Below are 16936 nucleotides of genomic sequence, written 5' to 3'. Positions count from 1 at the left end.
CGCAAGGCGCCACGTTGGAGAAAACGGTCAACATTACCTTCTCCCCCCCCCCTTTTTTCATTGTAGTATTGATTTTTGTTGTATGCATTGCGTCTTTGACCTTTTTTTTTCTTTCAACGTTTGGAGTTGTTTGACACTGAGAGTGTAGGAGTTGTCTTCCCATTCTGCGTCAACAGTGAAACTTTACCAGTCTATTAGTCTACTCTACATGTCTACAGGTATCGTGAGGTACTTCGAACATTTCTTACCGGCACTTGAAGGATTCACCCAACAATAAACCACAGCCCAATGTAGTGATCGCTACACATCCACCTGTGTTAGCCTACATACACAAGGTGTCATTTGAATGAAGAATACACACGTGTAATGAATGAAAGGCGTCAGTCTGACGAGCAGTGGCGAGGCTACCTAGGCGCGATGGGGTTCAATGCGTCCGGACCGAAAACCAATGGAATTGTAAATTTACCGAATTTTTACATAATTTTACTGAGCATCCATTTATCTTAAACTATTACGCTGTCATGAAAAAGATAGTACCTACACTAGAATGCTCAATTTATGTTAAGGCACTGATATATAGCCTGCAGATTGACTGGATGAGTCGATATATCGCTTTATGATCAATCTTAACTATAAATCTATATTCTAGGACAAATTCGTACACGTTCTCCTTCTTCCCTAGTGCCGTTAGAGCGTAGAATGGGTTGCCTGAATCAGCCTTATCATATAATACGTTACTTCAACAAAGAAGATGATTATGTCCTACGCGTCATGCATATTAACCAGTGACCTAAATTCTGCCATGTCACTGGTTTTCCTGGCTAGCTCAGGCAACCCAATTCCATACTCTAATAGCAAGAGTAGGGAAGAAGGAGCATTTGTACAAATGTGTCCTAGCATATGGAATGAGGAAAGTGCCTTCATCTTTGTGTCTTTCTGAGTATTTTATTCGATTTTGTTTTTGTACTTGAAGATTATGGTTTTTTATGTATAATTGCTACTTCACTTTTGAGTCTTCTATCCTGAAGACTCAAAAGTAAAGTAGCAATTATACATAAAACCAGGAAAATTATACATAAAGCCAGGAAAACCAATGACTTGGCAGAGTTAAAGTCACTGATTAAAATGCATCTGATCACAAACAAGTTTGAATCTAATCAAAAACATTCCATCAAAAAAGAAATCCACAAACCAATCATAGAAATGTAAATTTTTTTTTTTATTGAAAATAATTGATTGAAATATTTGTCAAAGACACAATGGAGGATGAAGGATATAAAGTGTTAGCTGATATGAGAACAAGGCAATCCAAACTGGATATTATGTTAGTGGAACAATGTGATTCATACAATACAGTAATACAAACAAACCACATTTTTTAAAACTGTTCTGTTTGTTATTTTCAATCTAGCAAACCCACAACCTGAAACAAACAATACCAAATTCGTCGCAACAATGATTTCACTGACCACTAACAGCGTTAAGACACACGAACAAATGCATAGAGAGAAAAAAAAAATTGTTTAGTTCAGTGCTGCTTAGTTTGCTATAATGCAAAAATTATATATATATATATATTTTATGTTTGCAACACTTTGTCCATTCAAGAATACAAATATATACTTTTTGTTAAAATTGTCAAACATGATATCAGTAAAAATCTGCAGTCAGAACAAAAACAAGTTTGTCTTAGACTATGAAATAAGTTTTAACTAAAAAAAAAAGTTTTTCTATGTAAAGCATAAAAACAAAAGAGAAGTTAACTCTTGACCTAAAACCTAACCAAGTCAACACATGAATGACAGAAGAGGAAATAGAAACAAAAAAAATGAACCAATGACGATGGTGAATGAAGTATTAAGGGACACAACTCTATGCCATGCCCAGGAATATATTTAAAAGTTTTCCTTTGAGGCCAGCCACTAGATAAGGTGGAGCAGGCTTGACCAGCATCTATGACCCAAATTGGTTTACATGGATGACAAGTGCAACCAACTATATATGTTTTTCCCCCAAGAGACCCAGTTTCAACAAGACCTGGACATCTTCGTCTCAACGGCTTAACAAATTTGTTACAAATATTTGTGTAGTCTGGACCAAAACAATTTTTTGAAAGTTAATTGGGTACATTTTTAATGACCTCATTGTAATTTAAAAATGAAAATAGTCTAGATCTAGACATTTGTAAGTAATAAAAAGTATGTTACAATAATTCACAAATTTTTATGATTATTTAGTAGGTCTACTAGATCTAGGCTAGCACTAAATCTAGATCTACATCTTATCATAGGAAGATATTGCCATGTATAAGACCACAGTCACGTGACCTTTTTTATAAAGTAGGTCAGAGATTTGGAACAACCTCATTGGAAAATTCGAACAGAAAATGCTTAAGCAAAGTCTTGTTTTACTGGAATATCCGTTAGAATAGAAGATTATTCCATTCTAGCCCAAGGTTTGCAGCCGGAATCATTGAGATGAAAGTCAAGAATGCATATCACATGACCAGCTATCAAAGTCTTTTACAGCTTTACATTTCTCAGTTAAAAATACAAAGCAAATAACATTATTAAGTTTCAGTTGAATGGCCATCAAAACATATTCTTCTCACTAGCTTTGACAAGAAGACTTGCAATCTTCATGGAGGTACACAGATCAAGACTAGATTGTATTGCAGAGAAACATGATCAAACAAACAAAGGATTCAATGAATGATTTAAAAAAAAAAAAGAAATTTATCGTAAATAAAAAAAAATCTTGAAAAAAACAAACAAGTGGGGGTGAACAATAACTGTACATCATGATGTATTACATATTAAACATCAGGATGTAGAACACATCAAACAAAGATAAAAAAAAAAAGCATTTAAATGTATACAGTCTAAAGAAGAAAAGAAAAAAAAAATTCTTTAAGCTATACCACTAGGAAACCATTATATAGCCCACTAGAGAACATTTTGCTTTAAATCTACAGCCACTGAGAAGCTACTAAAACAAAGACTATTAAAGCATTGATTGTCAGACACTCCCCTATCTAGTTATATCTAAAAACAAAACTTTATCTGAGACACTTGCTACAACATTCCAACAATCAAATAAAACACAAGAAGTTTACATCCTTGGAGCTGACTTTCTTCCCAAACAATCAAAATGTGAACATCCTATCAGTGCCACCCTGGCATAAAAAAGACTCAAGTCATAATACCCTGTGACTTTAAGACTGACAGCAAAAAAAAATAAAATATCTATACCTACAAAGAAAACACTTAACAACTGTTACAGAATCAAGGTCTCGGTATAGAATACTGATGACCTACGGTCAATATGATGTTAAAAGTCAAAGTGATATGTGCTAGGTGAAGTCTAAAAAGGACAATGATACAAAAATTAAAGAAAAAAGAAGTAAGTTTTGTGTGGGGGTCAAGTCAAGTGCTCGGCCTGGGAGTGAAGGAGCTCAAGTTGAGCTTCTAGTTTTTATTTTAGAATAAAGTTAAAACCAAACAACATGACACAACTGTCGACAGTCGCTGACAGAAACATTTGCCCAAGGATCATTAAGTCCTGAGGATAACGTTAATCATTTTTCTTCCTAAAACCTTAAAAACCACAGGGCAAGTGAAAAAGAGAACACCATCTTTTATGACAAACTTTAGGTACCGTAACCTCTTTCTTTTTCCCCTCTATAGTTAAATCTTACTCTACATTTCTCTACAAAACCTGTTAACTAGCAGAGCTGATAGCATGAACTCAATAACACCCACAGATCCAAGTCTCCACAAGGATTTGTAAATAAAAGACAAAATGATAAATTTGTAATTACAGTTGTCTAACTCTAGTAGAAGCAAAGATAAAAACGCTTTTAAGGTGTAGATTGTATATTTCTTTCCATAATAGACGAAGAGTTCATTCAAGACCAGAACATATCATACAATTATTTATTTTTACTCCAAACTTTGGTTTCAAATGAATTAGGCAAATATTGAGAAACATTTCCATTCCAACTAGTATCTGTTTGGCCTCAACATTGAATCCACATGGACTATGATAGAAAGAAACTAATACATGTCAAGTCAAGAAATAACACTGCACAAATAACAATATTAAAGCCACCTGGCAGAGACAGAAGAAGATTTTAAAACTGCTATTACATTCACTGAAATTGATTAGAAATGAAAAGAGAAGACCCAATGAACTATTAAATAAAGAAAACGGATATTATAAATTAAAGACATTCCTTCAAATGGGGATGTAATAACATCCTTTGAGCATCCATGAGTTAATCTGGTCATGCATGTTAATGAGAGACTTAACTCTTTCTCTCCTAACTGACGATACCAGCGTTGATTCCACCAGAATGTGGTAAATAATTACGGAGAGAAAGAGTTAAATCTTAAGTTTTCCTTAATTTAGGCAACTGCTTCTATGCTCTGATAGCACTAGGGAAGAAGGAGGAAGTCTTGAATGAATTTGTCATATGGAATAAAGTAGAAACTATTGCCAAACACTGTTTGCATAAATGGATTTCTTGCTGCCAAGCTGAATTACTTTTTACCTTACATTTATATAGTGACAGCTTGCCCACTTAGCATTTGAGTTAAAAAAACATAGCATATAAAACCTGGTACTTAAATATTTAATACAGGATTCGTATCTTACTTAAAAATTTGATCAGAGTTAGCCAATACATCAATTAAAAATAGTAATTCAGATATGTTTCTCTTTTGTCTTTCTTTTTTCTACACCAGTTCTATTTGTAAATAATTCAACCTAAATTATTCCATCAGAAAATTCCATGATACTATCTGAAGGAAATGGTTGATTTTTATCAAACAATCAATAAAAAAAACAATTATGAAAAGATTTTGAAAAAAAAAAAGAAAAAGAAAATTAAAGAAAAAACAGAATCGGTAAATATAAAAAATATTAATAAAAAATTAATTAGCATTTTTTAAACCGTAGGATGGTGGCAGCTAGATTTTGAACCCAGGACAATTGAGATGACAGTCCATAGTGCATACCACATGACCAAGCAGCCATCCATCAATTTATTTTGTTCCTTTAGGTAGAAACTGTATTTTAAAACAAAAGGTAGAAAAAGACATTTGCGCAGCTCTCACAATTAACAGTAATCTTACTATGACCAATCTCTTGGCTGCAATATTCTTTTGCCTTGTATGAACATGCCCAAATCTGGGAGATCAACTATTTAGTTTTGTTCAAAGTTTTAGCACTTTTTGTATCAACTGTATGGTGAACCACCTCCACTTTTAGCTGCCAAGAACTACCGACTTTGGGACAAGAGAGTTATCATTCACTGAAAACTACAAGAAACAAATTACCTCTCCCCCCGCCAATCACAATCACAAACAAATCAAATCATATATATTAAACTAAAAAAAAAAAAGCTAATGGGTCATTTGTTAAGGTCCTAAATTCTGACCCCAAAAAAAACAACAAAACAAATTAAAATTGTAAAAATGATGAAATAAGAACCACCCATTCAAATTATTTCAGACTGGTTTATTTTGTAACTGAAAAGATTGAAAAGTAGGAAAAAGAATAAAAACAAAACTGAAAGAACTAAGAGAAAACAGGATTTCTTGTTTGGTTAAACTCGAGGTTTCTATTGAAATGAAAATGTTTCACTGTAAAAAAAATAATTATTAACAGGAATTTTATTTCATCAGTGGAAACCTATTTTTGTGTCTCTATTTCAATCAATAACAAAATGTTCATGAAGATATACATCGTCAGCACATGTTTTGTTCATCGTGTTTTACATTAACAAACAATATATATATATGAGCATGTTTTTCTCTCTCTCTCTTCATTGAACTGATGTATAAAAACCATCACATTCAAAGGTTAGTAGTAACTAAAACGAATCAATAGAGTTTGGGAGTTTAACAAGATCATTTAAAACTTTTGTAGATATGTCTTTACTGGTACATGATAGATGAATCCTCGAATGAATGGACACATTCTGTATTAGACTAGAAAATCTTTGTCAGAACATTTTCCACAAATAGTTAAAACATTTCATCTGCTAACAATCTTGATGCAATCCAAAAAAAAAAAAAACAACCAAAAAATTAAGATGGAAAAAAATGAAAATGTGAAATTATTTGGAAACCAGAAACAATTAAATGAAATGATAAAGACGCAAATTAAAAAAACCTTGTAACTATATTTAATTCCTAAAAGAAAACAGGGACATTACTGGACAGGGGCTCAGTTGTGATGAAAACCATTTTGTATGTATATAAATGTATCAAATGTGAAAACTTCAATATATCAGCCAAGCCCCTAGAGTTCGAGTTAATGTCTACATAATTACTTATTGCCACTATAAGAAAAAAGGGTTAATAAAAAATGGAAATAATCACAACAAAACAAGAGAGAAAGAAAACAATTTCTATCAAATATTTTATAATGTAATATCAAACAAACAAACAAAAAAAAAAGATTGTTATCAACAACAAAGGAAAAAAATCAACTAAAAAAAAAGACACTGGTATTGACATTTCTTAGAAGAACATTTGATATTCTTTTAATAGATAGATAAAAATACTGATGATCTAACAATACATGATTTGTTTCAGATAGAATTAAATAAAACTTTTTAACCCTCAACCTTCAATTAGACTTTCCACCTGATCCTTTTCATAACAGCAACAGCTCATTACGTCTACCAGTTTTCATCTTGTTTTCTTACAGATATATTTTTAAAAATCTTTTATTTAATTTGCCATTCTAAATTACTTTTACAAATATTTTGTCTGCTGAAAGAAATCCTTGTCAGTGGTCAAAGGGATTCTGATGCCCCTTGCCTGAAACAGACTTTTTCAAAAGTTATATGGCATTATGTTATCTCGTGTATATAGTTTTTCTAAAATCCTTATAAATTCAAAAAAATATACCTCACACCATTGAAAGTTTGATCTGACAGATATAGGGTTAAACTGTTTTGGCTTAGCCATACATTTGACTGGCACAAAATGTAGAAGAAGACAAAAAAAAACTTGTTTACTGTTAGAAAATATATATATCAGCTAAAAATTGACAAAGAAAGAAAAGGCCATTGTACTAAAAGTTTACATGTGTCTCAACAGTTCCAAGATGGCATAGCTTCATTCTAGTGATAGAAAACTTTGTAACAAGTCTTACAATAAATGTGGATCTAAAGAAGGTGAATAACTTGTACATTAGAGCATAGCAGTAACAAACTGGAGGTGAAAGGTTAGGTGCTTGTCGGGGCTGCTGTTGGCCTCCCTGCTGCAGCTGGTGGTCCGGAGTAGGGCCGATTATAGCCCTGGCCTTGAGGCCTGGGTCCATCACGATCATAGCCTCCTCTGCCCCTGCCTCGACCCCTGCCACCTCTCTGCCCATAGTTGCTTCCACCACGCCCACCCCTGCCTGGGCTGCCTGTGTTACTGTTTCTGTAGGTTGCTGATGAGCCTTGGCTGGAATAATTGCTGCTGTTGGATGTAGTTGATGGTGCTGCTGCTGTTGTAGCTTTGTTGGAATTAATATCTGTAAATGATAACAAGAATTAAGATATGATACATATAATGTTAAGTCAGTATGCCTTCAAATGTATATAATGATTTAACAGTCTATTTTCCCATTATTTGAACATTGAAAGATTTCTCCGTATTTTATTTGTGGTTCTTTTATATGACGAATCTTCCCATTATTTGAACATTGAAAGATTTCTCCGTATTTTATTTGTGGTTCTTTTATATGACGAAGAGCATCAGAGAGTAAAAACCAACAATACAAACAGGCTCCAGGCATTCATCCTCAACAAATGCTTGTGACATATAATTGAATGTGACATATAACTGAATGCCAAACAAAATCTCAAACTACAGCCTAGGGGAAACAACTCAGTAAACACCAATAGAGCAAGAAATCGGGCAACACAAATGAGTCTAGATTAGGCAAATAAATAAATAACTTAAAAAAAACATCTTAAAACAGGTCATGACTGGCACCCATAAAGGAAGAGAAAGGCTGGGAAACCAAGAAGCAAAGATGGCAGGATGGACATGGAACCAACTGAGGGGAATAGCCCAGAAAGAGTCTGAAAGCATAGAATTGATGCATTCCTATTGTTATGGTGTTATGGCAAGATTAGGAATTAATTATTTCTTTTGGAAATAGGGGAAGTTTTGACTTAGAGACAATGACGCGTTTAGTAAAAGACAAGACTAGGGTTTTAGGCAGAGCAAAGTATCAGCCGATATAAACAGACTACATCCAGGTCGCCTTAGAGATAGAAAGCTTGTTATGGACGTAGAGAGTTAGCTGACATTCGACCGTTCCCTTCATTGCTAATTAAACTTCTTGCTCAGTATCAGCGTTGACTAACTTATATTGATTGTTCGGCCTTTCGACGGTGTTATTGGATTTCTTTTGAGTGTTACCACCGTTTGCTTTATATGCATTAGACACGGCGGAAGCGCAGTCAAAAGAGCTAAGTCAATTAAGTCAATGGGAATGCTTCAATTGTTTTTAATTATTCAGAGTTGAATATACCATAAATGTATACAGATTTAGTTGTTAAAAAAGGGAAGTGACAGATGCACTTAAAAGTAATGCCGGATTGTTTCATATAAGTGGAGCTAGAAAAAACATCTGATTATTAGACTTCATTATTCTTTGCTAATTATTTATCTCAGAACAGCTCTTGACTTAAATGAAAAAAAAATGGCTGTATACGTTAATATATTACCGTGGGCTAAACAGGTTTAACTTACCTAAAGATGGTGAGACAGAATCTTCTTGTCTGTTACTGGCTGGTCTTCTGCGGTTTTTACTTGTCTTGAAATCTGAAATAATATTTAAAGTACTGGTTAAGTAAGTAAAAGTCCCCTGTCTTGTTATCCAAATATCTGTTTCTATGTCCAATGACAGAGGGTCTTGTGACCAGCACAGTGATTAATTGCCTTTACTTTCCCCTTTTTAATGTCAGATACCCACTAAAATTGAGTGGACTCAGGGTCATCCTTAAGATACTGAGGTAAAAAATATGTCCCAGTCTTCAAACCTGAGATTCATCAGTTAAAAAGCCAAATGCTTTACAACTAGAAATGCATGGAAACATTCAATACTCTGTATGTAAAGTTAAAGCATGTAAGCAGCTAATTTGTTAATTATTATGCCAATTTATTAGCACTGTGAAATTACACACATAGACACCTAACATACGAGCCCTAAGTATGTATAGGTCCATCACTGTTAGGATCTTGCAAACGTGTATATAATTTTTTATCATTTTCAAAGTGCTATTTTTAAAGATGTTTTTTTTAAATGCCTAAAATAAAAATTTTAACAAATCTAAAAGTTCAATATAAAAGAGTTTGTCCAATGATTAAGTAATACTTTATGTGCATCTAGTCTAGATCCACTGCCATCTCACCTGTGTCAGTTAAAGTGCCAGCTGAAGATGTCGGATAATCAACTGATGATGTATCTTGATGATCGGAATTCTGAATAAAAGAAAAACGAATGTAAACATAAACAAAAGACATTGTCATCAAACTAATAGGAAACCCCAGAAGTAAATAGATTTATGTACTGAAAAAAAAACAAAAACAAATTTTCTAATCTTGTTTTGGATTGAATGAAAACAAAAAAAAATTTTCTAATCTTGTTTTGGAATGAATGAAAAAAAAATAAATTTTCTAATCTTGTTTTGGATTGAATGTAATCAAAAATAAATTTTCTAATCTTGTTTTTTTGATTGAATGTAATCAAAAATAAATTTTCTAATCTTGTTTTGGATTGAATGAAAACAAAAATAATATTTCTAATCTTGTTTTGGAATGAATGAAAAAAAAAAAAGTTAAATTTATTGAACTATATGACAAGCAAATCACATTGTTGACTTTAGGCTAAACATTTATGAAGCTGAAATACAAAGGAGAGGAGAAAGTTATAAAAAGAGAAAAACAGAATTTAAGAAAAACAAGGTAATTGACAAAAATTGTTTTTTTTTTTTTTTTTAAGAGATCAATGAATTTCTGCTACATTTTTCAAGCTCGTCAAAGTGTGATGAATAGCTGATCCTGCTCTGAAATTCGACTCCTTCATTTTCCCTCTAATAACCACCCTCTCCAATACTGCCCAAGAAAATGAAATTCTTATGTCTTGTTCATACTAGTTTATAATCTGAAACAATAATTTAAAGTTTTCTAAATTACTTTATACCATAAAAAACGTCAAGCTAAACAACTTGACTGATTGAGTCAGGATATGAGCCTTCTTGATAGGTAGTCAAGTGATTTATGCCAGTCAGCTACACATCTCACAAGACCAAGATGTCTCTGATACTGAGACTTATCGTCATAGAAGGCCTGAACACTGACCTGCAACATCGCAACCTGTAGGCAGTGGAGCTTGTTGCCACGTCACATGTCTGTACGGTGTGTCGATAAGTTATTGATGCCTTTTTGATTTCCATTGCCCACAGGTTGTGACGTAGCAGGTCAGTGACATTTTGTTGAGGTGGTTAACACTTGCATTGGCCTCTTTCCATCATGGTCTTAGAAACATGTGAACTCTAGTGTAATATGATGAGCTACTCAACAAAAGGGAGTTTTACATGATAAGGATGGCCCAACAAACAAATATAACAAGTCTGCCTAAAAAAACACAGGATCTTCTCAGCTGCAATACTTAGGTGGAAGTAAACTCAATCTCTATCTTAAAAGTCTGTTCTTGTCTTGTTCTAAATGGTGCCCTGTATCAGATGGTAGTGTACAGGGCAGAGTTACAATAGTTTAGCAGTTGAATTGACCTCTTGGTATGAGAAGAGACTTTATTCCGACAGGATAACAACAACGATCATGACACATATGAAAGAGTTTTAATATGAAGGAGGATTATACTGCAAGGATCAAATATGAAGAAGACAATATGGCTGCATGATTAATGATTACTCACTGTTAGTTTCAAAGAGTTTTTGAACTTTTCTTGTAGTTCACTGACCTCCTGAGACTGGTCGTCGTTGTGGCTGATGCTGCTACTAGCTACAGAAGAGATGGATACTCTGCGAGGGCTGTAAACTGACTTGACATGAACCACTGGGACAGTAAATAAAATAATAAATAATCAAATGAAAACAAAAAACCCACATAAAACTAAGTGAGCAGTACTTCTATGAAATGAAAATACAAAGCTCTAATAAGTATTAAAGTCAAGTTCCCTTTCAGACCTTGTGGTCTATAGGGCTGATGATATAAAGGTCATCTGTTTCTGTGGCCCACGGTTAACGAGGGTGCCATGTGGCCAGCACAACGACTAACCGCCTTTACTTTTCCCCAACTTATGTCACGTAACCATTAGAGCTGGGTGGTCTCAGAGGCACCCAAAGATCCAGAAATTCGAAATCCCAGTCTTCACCAGGATTAAAACATGGGACCCCTAGTTCAGAAGCCAAGCACTCTAACATTCAGCCACATCACCTCTTCTCTAATAAGTCTACTACATTGATAACACCAATAAAACTTATTAGAGCGTTCTATTTTAAAATATTTTTGGATTAGCTCTTAACATTTCAGGTTCACTGTTTTGATAAAGTACTTCCCATGCATATGTAGTAGTGTTAGATGACGAATATAAAAACTTTAATATTATGAAAAGTTATAACATCTTTCATAATATTATCATCATCAATGTACTTGCTGATACCCAATGTCTCTGAATAATGAATACCAATACTGATTCCAACTAAGCTTATACTTAAGACATAATTTGAAAGCACTATAAAATAAACAAAATTTTTCCTTTTTAAATATTTTCCTCCCAAACTGGAAAGTACATAAATAGATATTTCCCTTTTCCAAAGAAAAAAAACTAAATATGTTAAATAAAATGTTTCTTTTATAAGCTTGTTTTAAAAAGTTTAATTCTAGAGAACTCTTTTCCTGCATTTTAGTTACAGTCAGTCTACATTTTAAAATATATTGAATACATGTTTCAGAGTACAAACCTTCTCCAAATTTTTTCACCTCATCCAGCAAGTGGTCTGAATCAAACAAGAATCGTGTCGTGTGACCAATGTCTTCATCATGTCTTCTTTCACTCACAAAATGCTAGAAAATTTATTTAAAATTAAAAATATTTTTACAAATTCTACCAGTGTAACTTTTGAATGTTATGAGAACATTTTTATTCAACGAAATACAAAAAAGTGATTTTAAAACTTCAGTAGGATCTCATTTTATCTTCTAAATTTCTTTGCCATTCTTAAAATATAGATTGCTTTAAAAAAATGTTATTAAGCGATGAAAACGTTGATTAAATGTAAACTTACTTTAATCTCTGCCCTGAGTTCTGAGACCTCCGAGTCCTTCAACTTGTCCGCTCTGTCCACTTGCCTCTTTAATTCTACAGCCTTACCCTGACGCATGGACAACATCTCAGCTAAAAAGAGTTGAAACAAGGAGAACAGAATATTAGAACAAGGGAAATAAGTTATTAGTAAAGGTAGACTAAAGAGTCTAAACAGTACAATCAAAAAGGAATAAATCAATATCAAATTAGAACTTTGCTGAATTCTTGGTGAATCTATTTTCTCATTGTTAAGATTGAAACTATCAGTTAAAGACAACAGAAAAAAAAATATTCAAAAGGTGGTTGAGTGATGGGAAGTTTTTTTTTAATGCTAATCTGACCTTTATATCTGTCCCATAGATCACACGTTCCGAAAGAGGTACTTTACTATATTTTACTGAAAGTCGTAAGTATGAGTGCATATGCAGATCAATATTTTTATTTAATAATGGATGTTCTAATTCTGCTAAGTTAAATGGGAAACTGGAATCTATTATATAGAAAAAGAATGGTCTTTGCGCTGGCTACATAACACTTTGTTAATCTGTTAGTTATTAGACAAGAAATAAATTCTACATATCAGTTCAATGAGAATCAAGTTCTTTGAAGAAAATGTGTAACTTTTTCTTTCTTCCATCTGATAGATAACTAACTAAACTAAGATAATAGAAATTCTACCACATGAACTAAACTAAGATAATAGAAATTCTACCACATGAACTAAACTAAGATAATAGAAATTCTATCACATGAACTAAACTAAGATAATACAAATTCTAAAACATGAACTAAACTAAGATAATACAAATTCTAAAACATGAACTAAACTAAAATAATAGAAATTCTAAAACATGAACTAAACTAAGATAATAGAAATTCTAAAACATGTTCAATTTTTCACTTACAAGCTTCCTTCTTGAGGATATCCATTTCTGATAACAGTTGTGCTTCTCTATTGCTAAGTCTGGACACAAAGTCAAATTGAAAATGTAAATAAACAAACAAGTGTAATGCAATGTTCTCTTTATTACATACAAACACATTAAATGCACATTTTTAACCTTTTTTTTTTTTTTTAAAAATGTGTAGATTGCTCAATAAATGGAATTAAGACTTGTAACAGTGTTTTCTAAAACTGAGCACATATTATGCGATTAAACACTAGCATTTAAACTAAACAGCCTGGAATGAAACAATATTGATTCTATGCATGGTTTCTAGTGCACAATGAAATGCTTACTTATTAGTAGTACAAGGTAAGGAGTAAACGGGTTAAAAATATATATTTTTAAAAATAAGAGTCTATAAGGGAGAATTAGTAATGAGCCAGTGAATGCTTGGATTTTATATATAGATATAACTATATGTTTGGCCAGAGATACTCACCCCTGCCTTAACTCTTCAAAAACAGACTTCATACTCTTGTAGGACCTGTCAATCTCATGGTCCAGCAGCTGCTTCAGACGTTCCAGAGATGTTGTTTGTCTGTGGAGGTCCTTAATGGCTTTCTCCAGACCTAACCAATGGCACAAGAAAAATAAAAATTTAGCAACAGATACTCACACAATGTTGTTTTTTTTTTTTTTTTTTTTAACAAAGAAGATATTTTAAAAAAATAAAAATTTAAGACAAAAATGATACAGTGACCGGACAATCCAACTTTCAACTCTAACCTTCAGACTTGTAGATACTTTTAGCTTAAACTTTATCTTTTGAAATTCATAAGAGAAGGTTGTTATTGTGTGCCTATTTTTTTAAAATTTCACTAAGCCTGGTTTCAGATGACAAGGTAATGTTTTGTTTTCTAAGAAATAAATGTTAATTATTAAACACACACAAATATATATATATATATATATATATATATATATATATATATATATATATATATATATATATATATATATATATATATATATATATATGAACAGGCTGTCACCTTGAAAAGGTTTCTTGTGGTGACCATCTCCCATTCCAGAGTTGGTGCTAACCTCACTGATAGTTCTCTCTCTGTTGCTATGGTGATGTTGTTGGTGAGAGTCTTGGGAAACAAAGTCAAATGCTATTCAGTACATATATACACAACTAAGAGAATTTCTTAATAAGAAAAGACAAGTACAGCTGGACTTCACAGTTTGGAATCTTTATCTTATCTTATATAATACAGATGTTACTTCAAAAAAGAAGATGATTACGTCCTACGCGTCATGCATTTAGTCATGCATATTAACCAATGACTTAAATTCAGCCAAGTCACTGGTTTTCCTGGCTAGCTCAGGCAACCCGTTCCATGCTCTAATAGCACTAGGGAAGAAGGAGTGTTTGTACAAATTTGTCCTAGCATATGGGACGAGGAATGTGCCTTTATCTTTGTGTCTTTCAGAGTATTTTATTAAATTTTGTTTTTGTATTTGAATCTTTGTTTATAAAAGGATACATTTTTGATAATTTTAACAAGATAATCTGTCTCTAGACTAAATCTTTTGGTAAAATTGTCTATGCTAGTTTTGTTTTTTTACATACTTTTACATTTTTTCTTAATTTTACATTTACAAATATGTATTTTTTAAAATGGAATTAGACTATTTCTATTCACTTCATTTTCAGTTTCTCTCTCACACAGGTTTGTTTTTTTTAAAGAGAACTTAAGAGTCATTACTGAGTATAGAAGCTAGCCACCTGGAGAAAGCAATGCTTCCATTAGTATCTCAGTGATGGAAGTAATTTATATGGTAACACCGAGCCACTTATTTTTCCTTTAGGCTTATTCAAAGTTCATTATGCTAACATATCCAACCTAAACTAGAAGACAACACAAAGACTATGAGACTACTCTAATAGACTGAACTTCACAATATCACTCTATATCAATAGGGTACAACTTTCAATCCATAACTATTGTACTAATACTGATAAGTATACTTTTAAATACTCTATAGATCTAAGGCAGTAATATTTTTATTAACAAATAATACAGAAATATAAAAAAAAATCAATTGGCTAGTATCACAATCAAACCCATTCATGACACTCCAACCACTCTAACCAGCCATACTTTAAAAGGTCAAACATAAAAATGTAAGTCTAGATCTATAAATAACATCTAAATGAATCAAAAATAAAATGGCCGTCAAATATTTGCTTCTATCTACATTATGTAAAAAATTAAATTTTAATACATTCCTTAATTAATGAAGTAAACTTCTCAATTTTTTAAATTCCTGTGTTGTCACACAGTACACGTTTATGTGTCAAAGGTCAAATGTCAGCTTGATAGGAGAATGAAGTTGAAAAAATAAATTATTGGAGTTCTGTTTTTTTTTTGTTTTTTTTTTGTTGTTGTTTTTGACTTTTTTTTATTATGACTAAAGCATGAGCTAACGGTAGGAATTAAAAAACAACAGATCAGATGACTGCTGTCAACTCTAAATGTCAAACAACTTCAATAATAAAGATTAGTATTTACCTCCATGACCTCTACCTCCTTTGTGGGGCTGCCGCTGAGGTTGTGGCACTGATGTTGCAGTTTTACTAGGTGCTGTTAACGTTGCTGCGGAGGGTGTTGGTGCTGCTGCTGCCTGAGTTGAGTCTTGTGCTTCCTCTTTAGGTTGGGTCTCTGTTGATGACTCTACATCTGATTTATCACCTCCTGTATTATGAACACGTTCACATTAGTTAAATTATTGTCTTTGACATCCTTTTTTTTCTCAAATCTTGCACAATTAAGCAATTTAACAGTAAATAATAAAGCCAAGAGGATCACACAAGAGTTTTAATTAACTCTCTCTCTCTCCAATACCATCGTCGATGTTTAAAAAGTCACTTGTTTTGTTTTCTTTCCACCCAAACATTTTTAATTGCTTAAAATTTAATCTTGAATAGTTTCCCTTTGGAAAACATAAAGGTTTTTTTTTTTTTCATTTTAAAATGTGTTTCTACCATAAACAATGTTTTAAGAGAGGGGGAAGCTAAACCGCTAAACAAAAAATGCTCTATTCTACCATATCCATGACAGTGAGCTCAAGACTATTAATTTATACATCTCATAAATGTTATACAATTTTGTAGAAATATGAACAACTATAATAAAAAAAATACCGTTAAATCAATTTGTATAATAGATCTAGTTCTAAAGAGACTCGTACACAGTCGGTAAATTTTTAATTTTTAAATATGAGTATACAAAATAAAATTTTGTTTTGGTTTTTATAAATATCAATTTGTTTGATCTAAACATTCTATACAAAATAAAACATTTTCTGATAACAAACAAAACAGTTATTGAAGTTATACAAATGAGTAAAATGGATCAATCCGTTGGAATGTGGAAGATAATTATGGAGAGAAAGAGTATAATACAAGAAACCTCTTTATTTGTAGCCAAGTTAATCACTACACTCTTCCTCTTTCTTCTGACTATAATGTGTTATTGTTGTCTTTATTTATACATTAGACTTTTGTTTTTCAGTCAAGACTTTTCTGTTTCATTTGAAATGTACACTTTGGCTTATCTAGCACTATTTACTACAATGTGTTTCGTCTATAGTGTTTTGTCATTTACAGAAGCCTCTCTATTTAAAACTCTTTACTTCTC

The 16936-nt window shown here is 32.4% G+C and overlaps 1 protein-coding gene across 4 annotated transcripts in view; it reads right to left on the bottom strand.

The window, feature by feature from the left end:
* Positions 1 to 1200: 1200 nt before the first annotated feature.
* Positions 1201 to 16936, bottom strand: part of LOC106080134 (spermatogenesis-associated serine-rich protein 2-like) — a 55037-nt gene continuing 39301 nt past the window's right edge. For all 4 annotated transcript variants that reach the window (XM_056013849.1, XM_056013850.1, XM_056013847.1 and 1 more), the window contains exons 6-15: positions 15809 to 15991; positions 14282 to 14383; positions 13729 to 13858; positions 13248 to 13306; positions 12323 to 12432; positions 11999 to 12101; positions 10951 to 11090; positions 9425 to 9494; positions 8763 to 8834; positions 1201 to 7533 (exon numbers count right to left, since the gene is read on the bottom strand). In XM_056013849.1, coding sequence (XP_055869824.1) covers positions 7241 to 7533; positions 8763 to 8834; positions 9425 to 9494; positions 10951 to 11090; positions 11999 to 12101; positions 12323 to 12432; positions 13248 to 13306; positions 13729 to 13858; positions 14282 to 14383; positions 15809 to 15991 — 1262 coding nt within the window. In that variant the 3' untranslated portion in view covers positions 1201 to 7240. The remainder of the gene's footprint in view (positions 7534 to 8762; positions 8835 to 9424; positions 9495 to 10950; positions 11091 to 11998; positions 12102 to 12322; positions 12433 to 13247; positions 13307 to 13728; positions 13859 to 14281; positions 14384 to 15808; positions 15992 to 16936) is intronic.

This window comes from Biomphalaria glabrata, chromosome 16 (assembly GCF_947242115.1).
Source record: "Biomphalaria glabrata chromosome 16, xgBioGlab47.1, whole genome shotgun sequence".
In the NCBI taxonomy this organism is placed as follows: domain Eukaryota; kingdom Metazoa; phylum Mollusca; class Gastropoda; family Planorbidae; genus Biomphalaria; species Biomphalaria glabrata.
The sequence above is the reverse complement of the archived record's forward strand: the minus strand, read 5'-3'. Positions and strand labels throughout refer to the sequence as shown.